General features: G+C 39.4%; 1 protein-coding gene across 1 annotated transcript in view; it reads right to left on the bottom strand.

Moving 5' to 3' along the window:
* Positions 1–19,480, bottom strand: part of LOC140227519 (tetratricopeptide repeat protein 28-like) — a 154,680-nt gene extending 135,200 nt beyond the window's left edge. The window contains exon 1 of the mRNA XM_072307920.1: positions 19,391–19,480. Coding sequence (XP_072164021.1) covers positions 19,391–19,426 — 36 coding nt within the window. The 5' untranslated portion in view covers positions 19,427–19,480. The remainder of the gene's footprint in view (positions 1–19,390) is intronic.
* Positions 19,481–20,516: the final 1,036 nt, after the last annotated feature.

Genomic DNA, 20,516 nt, shown 5'->3' with positions numbered 1-20,516 from the left:
TGTAGAAGCGGTATTAAAGCATGTCGTCTTTCTGTTTTGTTTTGTTTTTCCTCTCCCCCCTCCATTCCTCTGTTCATGTACAAAATTGTATCTCTATATTTCCCCTCCGATGTTAAAGATTAAACTGTTATACAATCTGTCCATCCATCATCTCCCCCCCCCCCCCCTCCAGTTTCTGTCCCTCTTTCCTTCTGTATCTATTTGTGCTCTATCTACCTACAAATATATAATGTATCTCTCCTTCTCACACTGGGTACCTCAATTTGCAGATCTACAGTATCTATCTATTTATCTATCTATCTATCTAACTATCTATCCATCCATTTGTCTTCATATTAAATCCATTCATTCTTCTCTTTCAAAGAAGGCAAATTTTGATATCCATCTATCAATCAGTCACCTCTCTATCCCTCGTTCCTTCCACATTTTTTTCCACATCTTCTGTCCATCTGGTACTGCATGTCTCTCTATCCTGTCCCCCACCATCTATCTATCCATCCCCCACCATCTATCTATCCATCCCCCACCATCTATCTATCCATCCCACCATCTATCTATCCATCCCCCACCATCTATCTATCCATCCCCCACCATCTATCTATCCATCCCCCTCCATCTATCTATCCATCTCCCACCATCTATCTATCCATCCCCCATCATCTATCTATCCTGTCCCCCACCATCTATCTATCCTGTCCCCCACCATCTATCTATCCATCCCCCACCATCTATCTATCCTGTCCCCCACCATCTATCTATCCATCCCCCACCATCTATCTATCCATCCCCCACCATCTATCTATCCATCCCCCACCATCTCTCTATCCATCCCCCACCATCTATCTATCCATCCCCCACCATCTATCTATCCATCCCCCACCATCTATCTATCCATCCCACCATCAAACTATCCATCCTCCATCATCTATCTATCCATCCCCCACCATCTATCTATCCATCCCCCACCATCTATCTATCCATCCCACCATCAAACTATCCATCCTCCACCATCTATCTATCCATCCCCCACCATCTATCTATCCATCCCCCACCATCTATCTATCCATCCCCCACCATCTATCTATCCATCCCACCATCAATCTATCCATCCCCCACCATCTATCTATCCATCCCACCATCAATCTATCCATCCCCCACCATCTATCTATCCATCCCACCATCAATCTATCCATCCCCCAACATCTATCTATCCATCCCACCATCTATCTATCCATCCCCCACCATCTATCTATCCATCCCCCACCATCTATCTATCCTGTCCCCCACCATCTCTCTATCCTGTCCCCCACCATCTATCTATCCATCCCCCACCATCTATCTATCCATCCCCCACCATCTATCTATCCATCCCCAACCATCTATCTATCCATCCATTCATATCTCTTCCCTCTCTTTCCTTCACACCTGGATGTGCATGTATGTCCACTATGACCATTACCTTTCCGGCCTTAGCCCACTCCACTCTCTTCTTTTCTTACAGACACCATTCAACCAACTGAAGCATTGTATAACTATGCACTATTAAATCTGAGCTACGTGGTCATAATTGCTAGCAGTGTTGATATGTGCAACACAAAATCTTCAATACTGGAGTCAACAAAATATACTAAACAGTCTTGCAAGCAAGCACAGTTGCTATTGACTTAATCCTACTTTGAAAGTTTACAATTATTCCACATGGGAGGAACATATCGATACCAGAAAGTCAAGAGATAGTAATTTAAAAAGAGAAACCTCGGCTGAAGTACTTGATTACCAGAATGCACAACTTCTGTCAAGCAAAAAAAACTAGAAATGTCGCTTTGGCGACTGGTATGCCTCCGCCATGATGCATGATTTTCCCAATAGGTCTAGATAGTACATGTGGACAATGTGTGATTACATTTTCACAAAATTGGCAAAATATTAAAATGACAAGTTTGTCACAAATGTGTTGAATGTTCACCTTCCTTGACCTAGGTTTAATTGGATGAATAGGAGAGCATGTATCTAGGGATTTAAGGACTTTAACTTGACTTTGACCCATTCATACATTTAGGCATTGAGTAATTTTCAAGGTACAGGTGCGGAGGAAAAAGTGCAATTTCTGAATTGAATAGTAAATTGTTACCATTTTCATCTGGCCCTTGACCCTAAAATTCATAAGATAATCACTTTCAGGTAGAACATGCATAATATGTACTAAGTTTCAAGGTAACTTGAGCCACTTCCGAGATATGGAGGAAAAAGTTAGTTCAGCACTTTCACTTGATCTTTGACCTTTTGACCTTTGAGGCAAAAAAAGAAGAAAAAAAAAACTTTCCAGAGAATTTCTATTAGGTTACACATGCATACACCAAGTGTAAAAAAAATAACAACCCTGCTGGCATTGCATAAATATAAGGGAAATAGTAAAATTTGAAGTGTTGCAATTGACCTTTGACCCCTGACCTTTGACCCCATGAACCCTACATTCTCTAGATAATCACTTCCAGTCAGTACATGTATATACTATGTTCCATGAAGATACCTTGAACAATTTTCCAAGGCACGGAGAAGAAGTTTTGATATTGTACTTGACCTTTTGACCTTTGACCTTTGACCTCATGACCCAAACTTTCACCAGAGAATCTTAATTGGGTAATACATGTATACACTAAGTTTCAAGAAAATATCTTCAGGCATTCAATAGATATGGCGAAAATAGTGAAATTTCATGTATTTGACCCTGACCTTTTGACCTTTGACCTTTGACCTCATGACGCAAACTTTCACCAGAGAATCTTAATTGGGTAATACATGTATACACTAAGTTTCAAGAAAATATCTTCAGGCATTCAATAGATATGTTGGAAAAAGTGAAATTTTATGTATTTGACCTTGACCTTTTGACCTTTGACCTTGAGCATGTGCACCCAAAAGTTGATAGGCACAACTTCACCCCCTAATACACATACATGCCAAGTTTCATTAGGATACCTCAACAGGTTTTGATAGTTACCTTGTCCACAAAATTCATTACAGACGGACGGAAGGACGGACGGACGGACGGATGGAAGGACGGACGGACGGAAGGACGGACGGACGGACGGACGGACGGACAACCCGAAAACATAATGCCTCCGGCACCACTTCGTGGCGGAGGCATAAAAATAAATAAATAAAAAATAAAACAAAGAAAAAAACCTGTTTGAAAACAATTTGTAATTCATGCATCAGTTGGATAAAATGCTGAGAATTACACATACAATACTACTCCTATTCTGTCCTCACATAATATAGAATCCTCTTTAGAGTATGAAACACATTACATTTGGGCAAAACAAACAAAGAAAAAAAAATCTCCTACCATCCAGTACTTCTCATTTCAGCCAGTAGTATTTACTTTACAAGTCAATCAATGGCATCTTATGTTCAAGTGGGGACAAGTAATCATAATTCAAATATAACATGACTTCAAGTATTTACTGATCAAATGCAAGTTATATTCTTATCAACTGCTTTGTTTGTTTGTTGTTGTTTCAACACTATTCACTGCACACACACATCTGCAAAAGTAACTATTGTATGCTGTAGTAGCCTGCAAGTTTGTTTTTATATTTTGAATGCAGTCATTTGTATTTACAGTGTATCTGCATTGTACAGTGTAATTTGTTCACCTTTCAGCATAATGCACACACTGACTCTTGAGTATGAATCCTTGTTTTACAGTGAATTCATTGCCTTCTTTGAGTAAACAAAACTGGTTCATAATATGTGACCCGCTACAACAAAATGATCCTAAAGTCGGGCGAGGTCGATTATTTGAAAATTGCATGATACAATTCCCTAATCTTTCTACTTTAAATTGATATGTAACACGTCTTATAAAAATAATCGGCTGCGGAGATATCGATGTTTAAAAGAGAGCATGTCAAGACGTCTGGGAAATCACTGTTTCGAGAAAAGCGCCCTAAAAGTTCTCCTTGCGACGCAATCACAATCAAGAGACACGCAAGTCAGTATTCACCTCCGGACAATAGAAGTTAAGCCCTAGCAACTCCCGAAATGCTCATTCAAACACAGCGTCGGCGGTCTCCTCACCGACCAATCAGTGACCAGGACTGGGCAGTGTGCGAGCTTCACGCTTCAGTTAGCGGCAAACAGCAAACTGACCAATGAGATCACTCTGGTTGTTGTTAGGGGCGGAGCCTATGTGTGGCGCTCAATCCAAATGTTCGAACCAGTTTCTGCTTCGTTGAAACGCCAAAAAAACATGGCCCAGAAAAACGCTATTTTTTGGTCTTTCCTTTCATCATTTTGCTTCAAAATTTCGACAGATGATAGAAGACATGTCAGACTCTAATAATATGTCAAATTCAGGAAATCGTAAGTTTTGACCAATTTTGATGCTCTAACTTCAAACTCGATTTTCACGGCTTCGACCGTGCGCGACTTTAGGACCATTTTGTTGTAGCGGGTCACATATAGACTCTAATGAATAAACTTGCAGGAAAATGTTCTTTAATATATACAATGAATAAAACAAAGTTCAAAGGAGTATTGTACATGCATCTTTAGAGGTAGCAATCTGGGTCCCATTCAAATGCAATACAATGTATTGCGTACATACCAAGTCATAAGGGGGGGGGGGAATCGGAGAGCAGGATAAATCTACAGTGTATAGTGCAAATAGATGCACTAGATAACCTTTTGACAGTGGACACATGCCATATCACTACAAAGCTAAAAGTATCATAACTCAGGCTACATGTAATTGCCTCTTCATTGACATTTATGATCACCATTATCAGAGGATGTCCAACACGTAGCTACTGTTCTTACTGTTATTTATAGACGAGGCAACATTTAGCCTGGAGTAGAAATTCCAACCTATGTGCCAGATTACCTTTTAATAGACTTTTTCGAGGACACTATCATTTTTCAAGAACAACAAAAAAATGTACAGTATTTTCATGCTTTTGATTTCATCTGATTTTAGCCAATTTGCATACTTCAGAGCTTCACTTGTATGATTTCCGCTAGGAGTCAGATTTTCTAACTTCCATAATTCCAAAAAAAATACACAAACAACCAAAATACTGTATCTTTATGAAACATACCTGACATTTGTCTATTGTTATTCACAAAAATAAATTGCAGAGGCCAACCCAGAGTACATTGTTTTGTTTTGTTTTTGTATCCTTCTGTTTCCATGAAAGTACATGAATGTACAGCTGCAAGCATAATAAGCACACAACATTCTTGCTACTACTGTAAATACACTGTACACAATGTATTATACATATATATAAAGGGTTGTAAATCTACTGTAGTTGTAGGCTCTCAATGGATAATGATCCAATCCACAGAAAATCTTGTTATAGACCTGAACTCTTGAGTACAATGCATGCCATGAGTATCGCGCATAGAGTTTTCCATTGGGTACAGCAAAAAGGTGCAGTATCACAGGATTGCAGGATTCCATTTTCCTGTATAATTTCAATATTTTTATACAATATTTCCTTCTCTCCTAATGAGGCTGAACAGCGAAAAATATTTGCACAGTGTTGGGCTGCACCCAGAATCGCCGTGCATGTGGTGGGTCTGCATCCCGCGATGAAATTGTTCGGCCAACAAATGGCGCAAATCACAGAACTGCTGTGACTTTGTTGAGCCAAGTGCGTTAAAGACCCAAGCTGCCTGTCAACTATTCAGGGACGCTTTGTTGTACTTCACAAAATTGTGTCATGTGAGAGGAAAAGGAGGTTATATCTATGAACTTCTGTTCCACAGAGGATTAACAATTAATTGATTTTGAGACTCAAAAAAAAAAAGTGCAACTGGCTCTTTTGCCTTGGCTATGTGAATGAATCACTGGGGTGTTGCTACAAGACGAGGCGAGGGGGGTTGCCTGAATGGCCGACACACTGGGGGTCAAGGGTCGTTGTGAGGACACCTGTGGGGAGTGTCAATCTGGGAGCTCCTGTCTCCATGGACGGGGGACGACAATGGTTAGGATGAAAGAGAGAAGGAAGCATTGGGAGGGTATTAGGAGGGCGTTGATGTGTGCAGACCGGCAGAAAGGGAACTTGTTCGACTCGGGGGCGCGGGGGCAAAAACCGACAAATGCCCCAAATTTCCGACAATCGATGTTTGTAAAGCCAGCAGCAGCTCCGGCACAAGCTCCATCCGTGCCAAACGAAACATGGTGCGATTCGGCGGCTCATCCATTCTGCCGCTCTTATCGATTGTGACTTTTGGGACCAACAGTCCACAGAGCTTGATAGAAGATTTCCTAGATTGCCTGTCAGATAAAAACTTGTGTGTGCCGGTCCTTCCAGAAGGAACAACCACACACCTTTCATACCGTCCCCCATCATGAATAACGATACACAATCAATACTTTTGGAGCTAGCCATCATTCAATCCTGTTATGACGAGAGTAAACAAGATATCATCAAAAGGGGGCATGTGTGGTGTTATATACTGAGTTTATGCCAAAATGCACAGTGTTCATATACAAACGTAGAAGCTGCAGAATTCTTTTTGTTCTGTCAGTGCTGATCCACATACAATGTAAATCGTAATACAGAGACACACAAAAACACCAAGCATGCATCTACTCTATATTTGGTGCTCTCATCTGAGCTCCAATAGCTTTTTCATGAGCAAACTATCTTAAAATTTTGCTTGTCTAATGCATCCATTGGAGCAAAATCATTTCCTAACTATGACGTATAACAGATCATGTAAATTTGTGAAAGGAAAACTATCTTCTATTGGAGGAATTCAACTGCAAATAGACAGAAAATCTATCATTATATAGGCCCTAACTACTGCAAAAGCTATTAATTTTGCATGGGTATAATTTTCGCTAATTTCATGCATCACTGTTGGGAAGCGAATATGTGAAACTATTCGAAAAAGACAGGCATTAACAGTGCACTTATGATAGCCTCATACCCCTTTCATAAACTCATCCTCCTATTATCCGCATAAGAATAATGCGGACAATTCAATAAAAAATGCGTTCACAAACTCTGAAAATAATCCGCATTATTTTTACGAGCGCCTGTCCTGAAAAAGGCGGATAATCGTCATGGTGACTGCACACGTCCCTCCTGCAGGAAAGACAGGTGACGTTTGACCGCACCCTGGCAATTATCCGCATTATTTGGGTTTGCGTTCATAAACTCAAAATCTGGTCCCGACGCTGCTATTATGCGGATAATAGAAGGGTCGAAATAATGCGCATTATTCTATCCCCGCTCCGATTTTACGCCCAAATGTTGCGGATATTATCCGCATTATTGAGTTTATGAAAGGGGTATCAATGTCAAATCGCAAAAACAGTATTATTCACATAAATGTCTATGACATCCTCATTTGCGAAATACGCAAAAATAACACCTTTTAATGTAATGTGACAATTGAAAGACAAAGGATACAGGGTGTACATTGTACATGTAACCATACGAAAACTGTGGTTGTACACTGAATATCATCTACAACATGTACATTGTATCACATCCACTGCCAATTACACCGTATACTGTCCACACAGGATCTTCAAATAGCGGTGCTACATGTACGTGTAGGTAGAAAATCATCTGACAAGGCAAAGAGGAAAAACTGCTATTTACCCATGAGGGTGTCCTTAGGGTAAGCTTTGGATTAAATTAATATTTTGACATTAATATGATTATATAACTTCCAGATCACTGACCAGTCTGATGATGAACACATTTTCACTGATTTTCTGTATTTCTGCTACTGTTCCCATTCAGAAATTATTTACTGCAAGTACTTTACGGCTCCCTTTAACCCGTTGAGGACGAGTCCTAAGTACAGTATACTCGGGCAGGTGTCTATGGGAAATGCATGTGGTAGGAAACTCAGTCAATCCTCATCGGGTTAAGACTGCAATTCCTCCTAAATAATTTCACCTATAACTGTGCATTGTCTAACAACCTAGATATTTGCAAGCACACAAACATGCATAGTTCTCAGTGAGCACAGAAGAAAGAATGTTTGTTTGCGGCATGTTTTCATAAACACCTACTTCTAGTGGGCATTTCTCACTGCTTGATCAATCATCCTCAACAAATGTTGGGCCGTATCCCTACAGGCGTATTTATTTTTTCTGTCTTTCTTTTTTCGTCACAGAGACTGATCAAGGTAATCAAATGTGCATACAGCAAAACTTCATTCAACGTGTCATTTCAATCCTTGCTGAATGAGACAGTTAGAGCAGAATGTGTGGTACTGTATATCGTTTTGATAACTATGGTTTATTTCACTACATTCTGCCCAGTTATGCACCTGGGACCATTTCCTGACTTATTGCTTGGGTTTCTCGTCAGGATACTATTTATACTTTGAGTTCGTGCATGATGTAGGAAGCAATTTGTCAAAAGGTACCAAGGCAGTGGGGGTTGGGACCATAAAGGCAATCATCCACACGAGGGAAGATTCCTGTGACAGACAGCCTGAATAGACATCAGTCATCGGCACTTCGCGACGCACGAAAAGAACATCGCCGCAGATGGCTGCTAAGTCAGTGGTTGTCTTTGCATCAAGAGCAGGTTGCGAGAAAATCAAATTACGTTGCCATATTATACAGCCCTACTGTGGGTGCCTCTAATGGTTCCCTGAAACAACATTATCACTCTTCCCCCAGATATCGATGAAGAAGTTTGCTGCCAATGTCTATCAAGACAATTTCGGGGATGTGAAATCCATCTGGCTCTATTATGCTCTTACTGAGCATTATGACAACCATCAGAAGAAAATTTGATCGGTTGTTATTATGAACAAGTAGACACACATCACTGATCTCTCATAACATGGCATTATAAAGAGCCAAAACAGAAACCATGCACATTTATACTGAAACATGACTTCCATCAGGTCTTTAAAGGGCTTTTTACACTTGTAAAATTTTGCTTAGCCCCGGACCAACGGTGGGGCTAAGGGGGGGCCTTAGCCCCACCGTTGGTACGGGACTATCCTTAGCCCACTTTCTGTTTACACTCGTTTTTGCCAAAGTGGGCTAGCCCCACCGATAGTACGGTACTATCTGGCCCTGCAAAATAGCAGGGGTTAAGAAACACAAGTGTAAAAAGCCCTTAAGAGTTCTGAAGCCATTCATGAAAGTCATGTCATGTTGCTCAAGAAACCTCCATGCTCCAAACTGCGACAAAATTTCATGATCCCTCCATTTGAATGCTACAATGTACCAATATAATACCAGGCAAGTACAAGAAACAATCATGGAATATTCAATCATATTTATATGCAAATTCTTGCATACTAGTGACTTTCCAACTGGCATAATCAATTACATACAAACACATATTCAAATTTCATATCAATGTCAGATTTTTCAACATACACAGTACACTGCCAAATGCAATTTCATAGAACAATCAAAAATGTGAATGACTGCTATATTAAATGTATGCAATTTTACACTCACCTTTCTTCCTTTGAAATAACAACACTCCATTGCAGAAAAATCAAAACCACAAATAAATCAAATTCTGTCAACTAGTTGAAAATCAAGCCAAGGGAATGAAACAAGTCCAAAACAAGGTGCTTCCCATTATTCAGTATGTTTGTACAATCTTTGTAGATGAAAAAACTTCCACTGAAGACTACTGCTTGTTGACAATCTGTAACACACTTTTGCACTGTGTTATAAAACAAAAATGCCCCACTGACACACAATGTGTTATGCCACAGATTGGCACTTAGAATACATAGTAGTATTGCAGCAGTGCATTATGTATGATATTAATCTATAAAACGCTTCAATGAGAGATGGTGTTCTCTCCTTTCCATAATGTATTTGATATATCTTTGTCACTCGGAGAGGGTAATTTAGCTGACAGCCAATGGCAGGTGATTTTTGACGGGAATGAACATCTCACCTGAAAATACTCGGCAGAATCAGGTTCTAATTCTCAGAACAAACACAGCTTTCTCACTACCTACAAAGTGTAAGTGTCAGAGTACGTAGGCAAATATGGCAAAATCTCCCAGAGTGCAAAACCACAACATTATATTTCCCCTACATTTTTTTTTTTTCATTTTGATGCGAGGTGCAATTTATCCCTTATTTTGAATATTACTTCACTCCTTACATGTGACGTTCCGTGGGTCTCCTACTTCTGAAGTGAAGTCAAAACCTTCAACATCAATTGCTATCTGCCAGCCCCTAGTTTTTCTCTTAAATGTCAGCAAGCATTGTAAACATCTTTTGTCTTCTGCACCGAACCATCAAGAAAGTGGTACGCAAGTCTCGCCTGGCGTGGAAACTTCCACACTTTGTGGAATGGCCATTTTTCCACAAACTTAACGCTGCTAAAGATGATTGATTGGGCTACGGAGGGGATCTGTCCTGAAAAGGTGCAAGTTAGCTACCCTCTCTCTCTCTCTCTCTCTCTCTCTCTCTCCTCAGACCTCTAGCTCTATCTATCTATCTATTATCTATCTAACCTATCTATATCAATCTATCTATCTATCTATAGATAGTAACTTATCTTTTGTACATTGTATGTATGGCTTTTGATAGTTCCTCCTCTCTGCGTATTTGTTTAAGCTCATTTTCATACACAGTACACATGTACATGTACAGGCTGTAGATCATCACTGCCTACAACTGTACCTCCGACAATTTTCTGAGCCTCTGATAGATCAAATTCATAGATTCAGACTCAGATTCAGATTTATTCAACACTTTCAGTAAAAACAGAGGAAAATACAGACAATTGAAAACACTTAATATAACAAGAAAAGAATGATCACAATAAAAATACATTTAAAAGTGTTCGGAGACAGACAGAAAGGCTATGCCTTATATAAAAGTCCTGTCCCCATACTATTTCATTCATAAAATATCAAAATATTAATTGAATACATTTCTTTATGAATTACTACACATTCATATGCACACACACACACACACACACACACACACACTGACATATTTTATAAAAGAATAATTTATCACACAATTTCGACATACTGATTTAGAACATGCAATCTTAATTTTCTTTTAAACACATTCAGCGATGAACTCTGTCTTATTTCAACCGGAATAGCATTCCATATTTTTGGGCCATTAAAAAATATAGAATTATATGATGGCAGGGTTCTGGCATAAGGTAGTGTAAATTTACTCAGATCATATCTTTTGCAGCATTAAATACACAGGACTTTTCAAAGACGAATCATATCCCTATGTGTGATATGAAGCATCACACATTCACATTACATTCAAGGGATCGTATAGTTTTGGTCGAGACCTAATTTCAGGTTTCTAACACTTTTTGGTGAGATAATGAGAAACCTCTTATGAAATATGAAAGAGCATGTAATTCTATGAGGAATTCAACATTTATCTGATGAAAATTGGTTTTGAAATGGCCGTGATATCAAAAAAGAGCGATTCTAATAAAGTGTGGGACCCACACTTTATTACGATCACTTTGTTTTACTTTGTATTTGGATGTTTCAGTCATTCCAAACCCGATATTCATCAAATAAACTTTTAATTCCTCTTAGAATGGTATGCTCTGTACTATATAATACTATGTAAGTGTTTTCATGGTATCTCGCAAAATGTTACAAGCCCAATTCTCATCTCCACCAATACTGTACCATACCTTTCAGTTTGAGGGAAACAGATCAGGAGGGTAGGACTGGGGTGGGGTCGGACTACTGGCGGAGGAACATGGGAGGAGACATCTGAAGAGTCCCTCCAGGTGAACGAGGGCAATGAAAGGTTCATATTTGACCCCACCAAATGCAAGATGGAATGTGGATAATGTTACCACTTGAGAAGACTACAGTGTACAGTTTGCCAGGGAGACACCAGGAAAGTGGGAGAGAAAGAGAGAACTAAAACTGTATACGTTCATGTGCACAAATTCTTCTGATATGCAAATTCAGCATGCTTAGTGCACAATCGCAAATAGGGTTTGAGTGGTGAGCAGCTTACCGTGGGTGTGATAGTATGCCATTTTGTGGTTAAGTCTGGTTCTGACCAAACTGTTTTTGTTCAACCCTGCTCATGTGGAAACTAAGAATGGCTTGTGTTCTTCAGCACACATAGACATATGAAATGGCACTTTGGTATTCCAAAGAGGCTTTAGCACTCTCCTTGTGAATGTACAGTACATGTGCATATAGAGAGCAGCTTGTCTGATACAAAGGACAGGGTGTTCATCATTCATATTAGTAGCCCCCTGGTCCCTCACAATTTTAACTAGAAATGTCGCTACGGCGACTGATGCCTCCGCCATAATGCATGATTCTCCCAATAGGTGTATAGTACAATGTCTTGACAATGTGTGATGACAGTTTCACATAACTGGCAAAATATTGAAATAACAGGTTTGTCAGAAATATCTTGAATGTTCACTTTCCACGAACTGGGTTTGCTATAATTGTCTATTAAAGAGCGCAGGTACACATATTTGGGGAATTGAAAATTTTTACTTGACTTCTGACCGACCTCATTATAAGTTTATGCATTGAGTATAATTTTCAAGGTATGAAGAAAGAGTGTAATTACAGTACAAAATATTTTTTTTCATTTAAACCTGACCTTTGACCCTTAACCTTTGACTTTTGACCTTCTGGCTGGAAATTTCCAAGAGAATCTCCATCAAGTAATACATGTACATATATTAAACACTTTTAAAACTAATAATGCAATCATTGCATATACTAGTATGAGGGAAATACAGAAGTAACATTTTGAGGAGTTGACCTTGACCTTTGAACCCCTGACTATTGACCCATGACCCCTAAATTCCCTAGATAATCCCTGCCAGTCAGTACATGCATATGTACCATGTTCCATGAAGATACATTGAACCATTTGCGAGAAAAGTGATATTGCAACATTTTCACCTAACCTTTGACCTTTTGACCTTTGACCTTATGACATGAAACTCTCTCTGGAGAATCCTTACGCAGTAGTACATGTCTACACTAAGTTTCAAGAAAATAACTGCGGGCATTGCATAGATATGGGGGAAATAGCAACATTTTTAGCATTTGACCTTGACCTTTTGACCTTTGACCTCTTGTCAATGTCACTAGAATCTACTCAACTAATTGTCCCATCATACATCATCCTTGGACCAAGTTTGGTGAAAGCTGCTTCATCCAGTTTTGAGTTATCACATAAACAGATAAATTTTAGGATTTGACCTTGATCTTTGACCTTTGACCTCTGTCCGATTTCACTGAAAAACTAATCAAGTAATTGTCCCATCATACATCATCCTCCAACAAAGTTTGGTGAAATTTGCTCCATACAGTCTTGAGTTATCGCGTAAACGGATACAATTTCATGATTTGACCTTGACCTTTGACCTTTGACCTTTAGCCGATTTCACCCAAAATCTTATCAAATCGTTGCCCCATCATACTTCATACTTGGACCAAGTTTGGTAAAATTCCAGTAAATATTACTCAAGTTATCGCGTAAACGAAAGCGGACGGACGTACGGACGTACGGACGTACGTACGGACGGACGGACAACCCGAAAACATAATGCCTCCGGCACCACTTCGTGGCGGAGGCATAAAAATCAATATAAACATTCAACTGTAATATGTACCAAGTATGATGGCATTTGCTGAAAGTTCTGCACAAACAAATATTTGCAGTTGTGCTATATTCATGTTTAATGCTGACATGGAAATTGCGCTTTGAAATTCCTTCATTTTTTTTCTTCTAAGAAGAATCTCTTTGGCATATTCCCACAACCACCGATTTGGGCAAAATTATTTTCTTTACTCGGCTAATGGGATTTGAGAATGGGAAAGGAATTTAAGAATGTGAAAGGCATTTGGGAATGATTTACTGCAATGTTTATGAATATTCCCTTTAAGAAATAATAACAATACACAGTCAGAGTACCATGTACATGCATTGTACTCAGAATTTTTTTTTTGTTTTGAGGCCCAATCACTGAACCTCCCCCCCCCCCACCCCCCCCCCCCCCAAAAAAAAGCAAACAAACAATCAAAATAGCAATGAAAACTAGAATAATACACACACAAAAAGCATAGAACATAATCTGGACCAGAGACGCCACAGTCAAATTGTAGGTGACATAGAGCGGGTCAGGCTGTTCCCCTAGATTAGCAGGTACAATAAATCATACTGAACACATCTGTCTTCACTACATGATAAGCTGCGAATTGAAAATAAAAAAAAATGCACATTAAAAAAAAAAAAAAAAAAAGATTTAGCTGTGTCACATGCATAGGCCTACTGCCTGTCTGCCCACAACTCTGTATTAAACATACTGTACAGCACAGGCCTCGTATTCACTACAAACTTTATACAGGGTCTATTTCTCAATTCTGGAAGGGAAAGTGTCCCTCATACAAGTGCACACATGTACGTACAGTTGTACATGTATGTACACGTGTAGGCCTACACATGTACATTGTATATCATGCTTTATGTTTTCCTTGACAAGTCCATCTATTCAAGTATACAGTACACCTCCCCCCCCCCCCCCCCCCACCATGCGCTTTCCGCAATTCCATAAATCAGATCAGTAAGATTCCAAAACAAATAGGCCTATTGTGTTCCACAGTGAGACAAGCAAAGAATAAAACACATTGTTTATATTCTGTCTTGCAACTGAATATTCATTTCAGCTTTGTTTAATCCCTTTCCTGTCCTTCACCTCCCCCCAATACACTCATACACAAACACACAAACATCAATACAAAAATATACAATCTATGCACATATTTGATGTATTTTGGGGTCCAACTGATCACGACTAAATGACCTCTGGACCCAGCAGAAGATTTATTACATAACACCAGACACTGTTTTGCTTCTGCTCCCATCAGACCAAAGAGCAAGCAAGCAAGCAAGCAAGCTCCAGTGGTTGTCTATCTGCTATCACAACTATTTAGGAAGCCCTGTCAAACATTTACATTTCTTATCTCTGTTTTCGTTTTCATTTTGTTTTGTTTAGTCTTTGTAATACACTGTACCAAGAGTGACTGGGCCTCCCAGTGGCATGCAGAGTTCATTCAGGAGTGACAGCTACACCATAAGAAGCACTGCTGAGCAGTTCTGGATCAGGGCCCTGTGAGGCAGGTTTAGATGCTGTCACACTTAGCACACTCAAGCATTCCTATCTTTTTCCTTCACTACCGTGTTTACTTGGAGGGAAATCTTAGCACCCACTTAAAACGCAAACAGGCAAAGGAAGCCTACATGCTGTAAGGATGTGATGCTCTTTCCATTTGAAACTGCCTTCAGAAGTGAGTGTATCTGCAAGAATCTTCAGGATTGAAGGAGGCAGAATAAACAGAAGTTCTAAGAAGAAGAAGTGAGAACAGCATTCTTGTATTGAAAGTCATGGCTTTGAATATTGACTGAACCTCTGCTCTTAAAAGTAAGCAATGGTCACTAGCGGTTCCAAAGAAAACTGGTGAAATTACAGCAAGATGGCAAAACTTGGCAGTAAAGTCTGAGAAAGACTTTAGAAATTAATCAGCAAATCATAAAACACTATAAACTTGAAACACACACTCAATGTAGGTTTACTATATCCGTGACTGATTTTTATCTGCACCATGATCATCGAATTAAAAAGTTGACATTCCACTGACCAGTACACTTCACCATATTCTCTTGCTTTTTAATTACTATGAACTTCAAACAAACAGTGCTAGCACAAACCTGTCACACTTGAGTTTGCTCTGCTAAAAACAGATTGACAGGGACTTTCTGATGTAGCACTCACTCAGTGGACTATAATTGAATATCAGAAGGAGTAACTGAAAGCTACTCCAAATAATCAATGTCCACAGGACCCTGCAGCTGTTGGAATCAAGTGTCTCCTGTGGCCGTGAAAGAATCGGTAGAATTACACTGCCTCAAACTTGCAACATGGACTAAAACTGATGATTAATACAGGAGAGAATAAGAGGCATGTCTTCTTGAAACAGTGGGCACATTGATATGGTTCATGTATTGCTGTCATTTTGGGTGTTACAAGAGAGGTGAATTTATCCCCGCTATGGTCCCCACAAAGAAAGTTGCAATGTTCGAAGGGAAAGGACAAAATAATGCTATTGGGGAAATTCTTGATCTCTTCTCTCTTTTTATCTTTTTTTAAATCTAATAGTGAATAAGAAGACAACAGACTAACATACTGTAAATCTAATAAAATCATCAGCTCCCTTGTTCACTTTCATTTTTTTTTAAGTGTCTCTTGTATAGGATACAATTTTGTAAACTTAAGATCTCAGTTGCTTTGTTCAACAATGCATACATGACAGACTCTGTAATACAGTGACCCCTGTGTATATCACCAGAACCAAATTGAGTCCTTTCAGACACAGCAGATGAGCATATGTGACCCGCTACAACAAAATGATCCTAAAGTCGGGTGAGGTCGATTATTTGAAAATTGCATGACAAAATTCCCTAATCTTTCCGCTTTAAATTGATATATAACAATAATTATAAAAATAATCGGCTGCGGAGATATCGATGTTTAAAAGAGAGCATGTCGAGACGTATGGGAAATCACTGTTTCGACAAAAGCGCCCTAAAAGTTTTCCTTGCGACGCAATCGCGATCAAGGGACACGCTAGTCAATTTTCACCTCCGGACAATAGAAGGTAAACCCTAGCAACCCCCGAAATGCTCATTCAAGCACAGCGTTGGCGGTCTCCTCACCGACCAATCAGTGACCAGGATGCCAGGAGAAGCGGTTGGGCATAGCGCACCCCGCCCGCACGCACCAGTCAACTTGGCAGTGTGCGAGCTTCACGCTTCGGTTAGCGGCAAGCAGCAAACTGACCAATGAGATCACTCCGGTCGTTGTTATGGGCGGAGCCTATCTGTGGCGCTCAATCCAAATTTTCGAACCGGTTTCTGCTTCGTTGAAACGCCAAAAACATGGCCCAGAAAAACGCTATTTTTTGTACTTTCCTTTCATCATTTTGCTTCAAAATTTTGACAGATGATAGAAGACATGTCAGACTCCAATAATATGTCAAAATCAGAAAATCGTAAGTTTTGACAAATTATGATGCTCTGACTTCAAACTCGATTTTCACGGCTTCGACTGTGCGCGACTTTAGGACCTTTTTGTTGTAGCGGGTCACATATTATCAAAATGCAATAGTCCTGAGCCATTACAGACATAGTGCAGTGAATCAATGTGATGTAAGAAGCTAATCTTGATGTCACATGACTACAAGACAGAGTTCTTGACATCATGTTAGTATCGAAAAATAAATTTCTCTGGCATGATTGCAAAAAAAAAAAAAAAAAGGCTACTTTACTAGATATCATCTTGTGACAGTTTTTAGGAAGACAAAAGGACATAAACTCACACAGAATATTAATACAACCTATTCAAAAAAAAGATGACACATGTACAATGTAGTAAATCATTGAACAGATTGACAATGCAGCACATTTCCGCTTCAATTATGGCACCACTTCATCTATCTTTTGGAAGTTCTGGCTAACGATTTGTTCTTTTCCTTTACTCAAACTTCACATTCAACAGTCTCAAATCATATGAATGATGAGGATTACCCTTCACTTCATTCTGGAAATTAACATTAGTTTGTCATTTATAGAGTCATGTCAAAAACAGTACATCTTCCAGTTTTGCTTTTCATTTGTTTGTTTTTGTTGGGTTGTTTGTTGCCTTTTAGTTTTGTTGTTTGTTTGTTTTGTGTGTGTGTTTGTGCATGTGTTTTCTTTCTTTTCTTTATTTTTTGATGGGTGGGAGATGGCGATAAACAAAGGCTATCACTATATCACTAGAAGCTCTACCAGTTTTGCAAGCAACCTGATCAGGTATGACAGAAGGTTACCTATATTGTTCCCTATGATCATGCAACTTGGTTGAAGTTTGGCAATGAATTGTATGTACATGGTATATTTTCACAAATTTCGCAAGTCAGGTGCCATTACTTATCAAATCTGATAACAAACACATCACATGAACATATATAAAGTCAGCTGTGGATATAACTACACGCAGCCGCTGTCGCTTCGCGACAGCGGCTGCACCTCTACTCCTTCGCAGACGTTGTTATTTTCAGCGGTGGGTGTACGTTTCCTTCATGAATATCTTTATTAATCGTGGAAAACTAAAATATAAGGAATCCCCGTAATCTATGATAATCATTCAATAATCGGTATGCGTATTTTTTTTTAATTATGTCAAAAACCCACCGAAATCCGTCCTTAAAATCAGGTCTGTAAGCGTCCATATTGCTTCACTCCTCATCTTCTGCGTGTTATTGAATAGCAATCACTCTCCTAGTCCTATACTACAACGTAGCTAGTCAGAGCGGAAGTGGATGAGCTAGTCGGAGCGGAAGTGACGTCAAATCATGAGAGCAGCACACGCGGAAATACATGTACGTAGAAGACGACAAGCTTTACGTAACACAAGAAACGCACAGGCGTACGTAAAATGCTACCACGGTACCTCGGGTGAGCGTTCGTGGTAGTTTGTTGATTTTGTGAATCATCGCACAATCTACTCCAAAAAATTCAACAATAAGGTTTGGATACCAACAAAACACCAAATTCAACTCAACCATCAGCAAAATACGATATAGGTGGGTGGTATTACCGTTAAAATCAAACAAAATAAAAGACATTTTTGTGGTCTTACCGTCAAAAACGACGGTCGTTTACAACGTTTAAACACTAGTACATGTTTGCACAGCGGTCTGGTCAGGCTACTGTGGAAACATCTTATAAACTACAAAGAGATCTAACAGATTCCAGTCAGAAGTTGACACATTCCTGTCAAAGAAGTACAACAGATTCACATACTCTGCAGAGTAGTTTTCTCAGTCAGTAGCAGTCAATACTGCAGTAAAGAAGTCAAGGTACTCAAGTTTGACATACATTGTACAGTGGAAACTTGCTGAAAGTGGGAGGGCCATTAGGCTTTGAACCATATTCATAGATAGGGTAGGCTAGGCGGTAGGCGCCGAGTATCAAGATTGACCTGCAAATTAGTTGCTATCAAACGAAGGTTTAAAGCAACATGGAAAACACTTCAAACGTCCTGATCAAAGTAGGCCCTACGTACTACTACACCATATCCAGCGACAAGCGAACCAATCATGTCTCGGAAAGTGTCTTAGATTCTATTTGAGTAGAGCAGAATGCGATTGAACAGAGACACAACACAAGACAAGTAACATGTCATAGATCCCCACTGGCCACAGTGGTACCGCCAGCGTACCGCCATAACGTAGTACGCCGGAGCCAGCCCGAGCCCAATCCGATGCACGACAAGCACACTCCTCGAAATTTGAATATGCAGCATCAGGATTCATTCTTCAAGCATAACGGGTGAAAACCTACCTTTCCCCTCTTCTTCCTTTCGCCAAGTTTCTCCATTTTATTCCTTTCAATATTCCATATTGGTTATCCGTCACGAAAGCGAGATAAATCCAACGTAAGCAGAAACATTCTGTTGCTAAACAGGAGCTGGTTTCACGTAGCGAGCGTTGTTGCAGACGCCATCTTGATTAAGCTTGCTTCTAGGGTGCTGTTGTGTTGAAAGCTCTACCTCCCCCTGGAAATATGAATAGATATTATTCAATGTGTTTCAGCACTATAAATCGAACGGTTCAGTCATATGAAAGTTTCTGGTATTATATTGATCATTTTGTAAGATTCCCTCGCTTGGCATGAATACTCACTATAATGATGAATTCCATGGAACTTTCATTCGTTTCTAAAAGTGCATTTAGAGGAGTCCAATTTAATGACATAATAGCCCTCCGGAGAAAATCCTTCTTTCTTGTCGTGGCCGTTTTCCTTATCATAAGGAATCTCAACAAAAGCTGTTTTCCCAACAAAAGGGAATAAACTGATACACTTCGTTGCCTTTAGTTGTTTCCTCGATTGGTCCACTCTTTCTTCCTCTATTCACTTGATAATCTCTTCGAGACTGTTAATGGAGAAAGGATACCCCGAAGAGACAAAAGGGGTTATTCACTGAAGGTTGAGAAAATTTGGTGTAACAAGCTCGTTAGATTCCACGAACGCGAAAGGGATTCCACTTGTAGTTTAATCCTGCTAACCAGTCATTAAATCGCTATCAAACACAAGGTTAACTTGAAAGGTGAACCATAGGATCGCTATTCTATTACTAGTATTCTTTAGCTTCGTCGTGCACGGCAAGGAAGGGGAAAATGAAGGTTGCTTTGTATTTTTTCTAAACTTGCGGTTTTCGTTATGAATTCGCTATGCCTCCTGTTTTCTTTTCTTTTCAATTGTTTTGAGTCATTCAGTTTATGTTTTCTGTCAATTTGAATAATTTTATGTAATGCACATCGACTAATTCGAGTGTTTCGACCATGTTTTCACTTAATTTTCAGCCCTGCTTCTTCTTTCATTCAAGAATACCTACACTTTCATCTGGGTTAAATTTTGCGCTAGGACAAAAGTAAAAATATTGCAACATCAATAGGCAATTATGTAA

The sequence above is a fragment of the Diadema setosum genome, chromosome 4 (genome assembly GCF_964275005.1).
Source record: "Diadema setosum chromosome 4, eeDiaSeto1, whole genome shotgun sequence".
NCBI classification, from domain to species: Eukaryota; Metazoa; Echinodermata; class Echinoidea; order Diadematoida; family Diadematidae; genus Diadema; species Diadema setosum.
The sequence above is the reverse complement of the archived record's forward strand: the minus strand, read 5'-3'. Positions and strand labels throughout refer to the sequence as shown.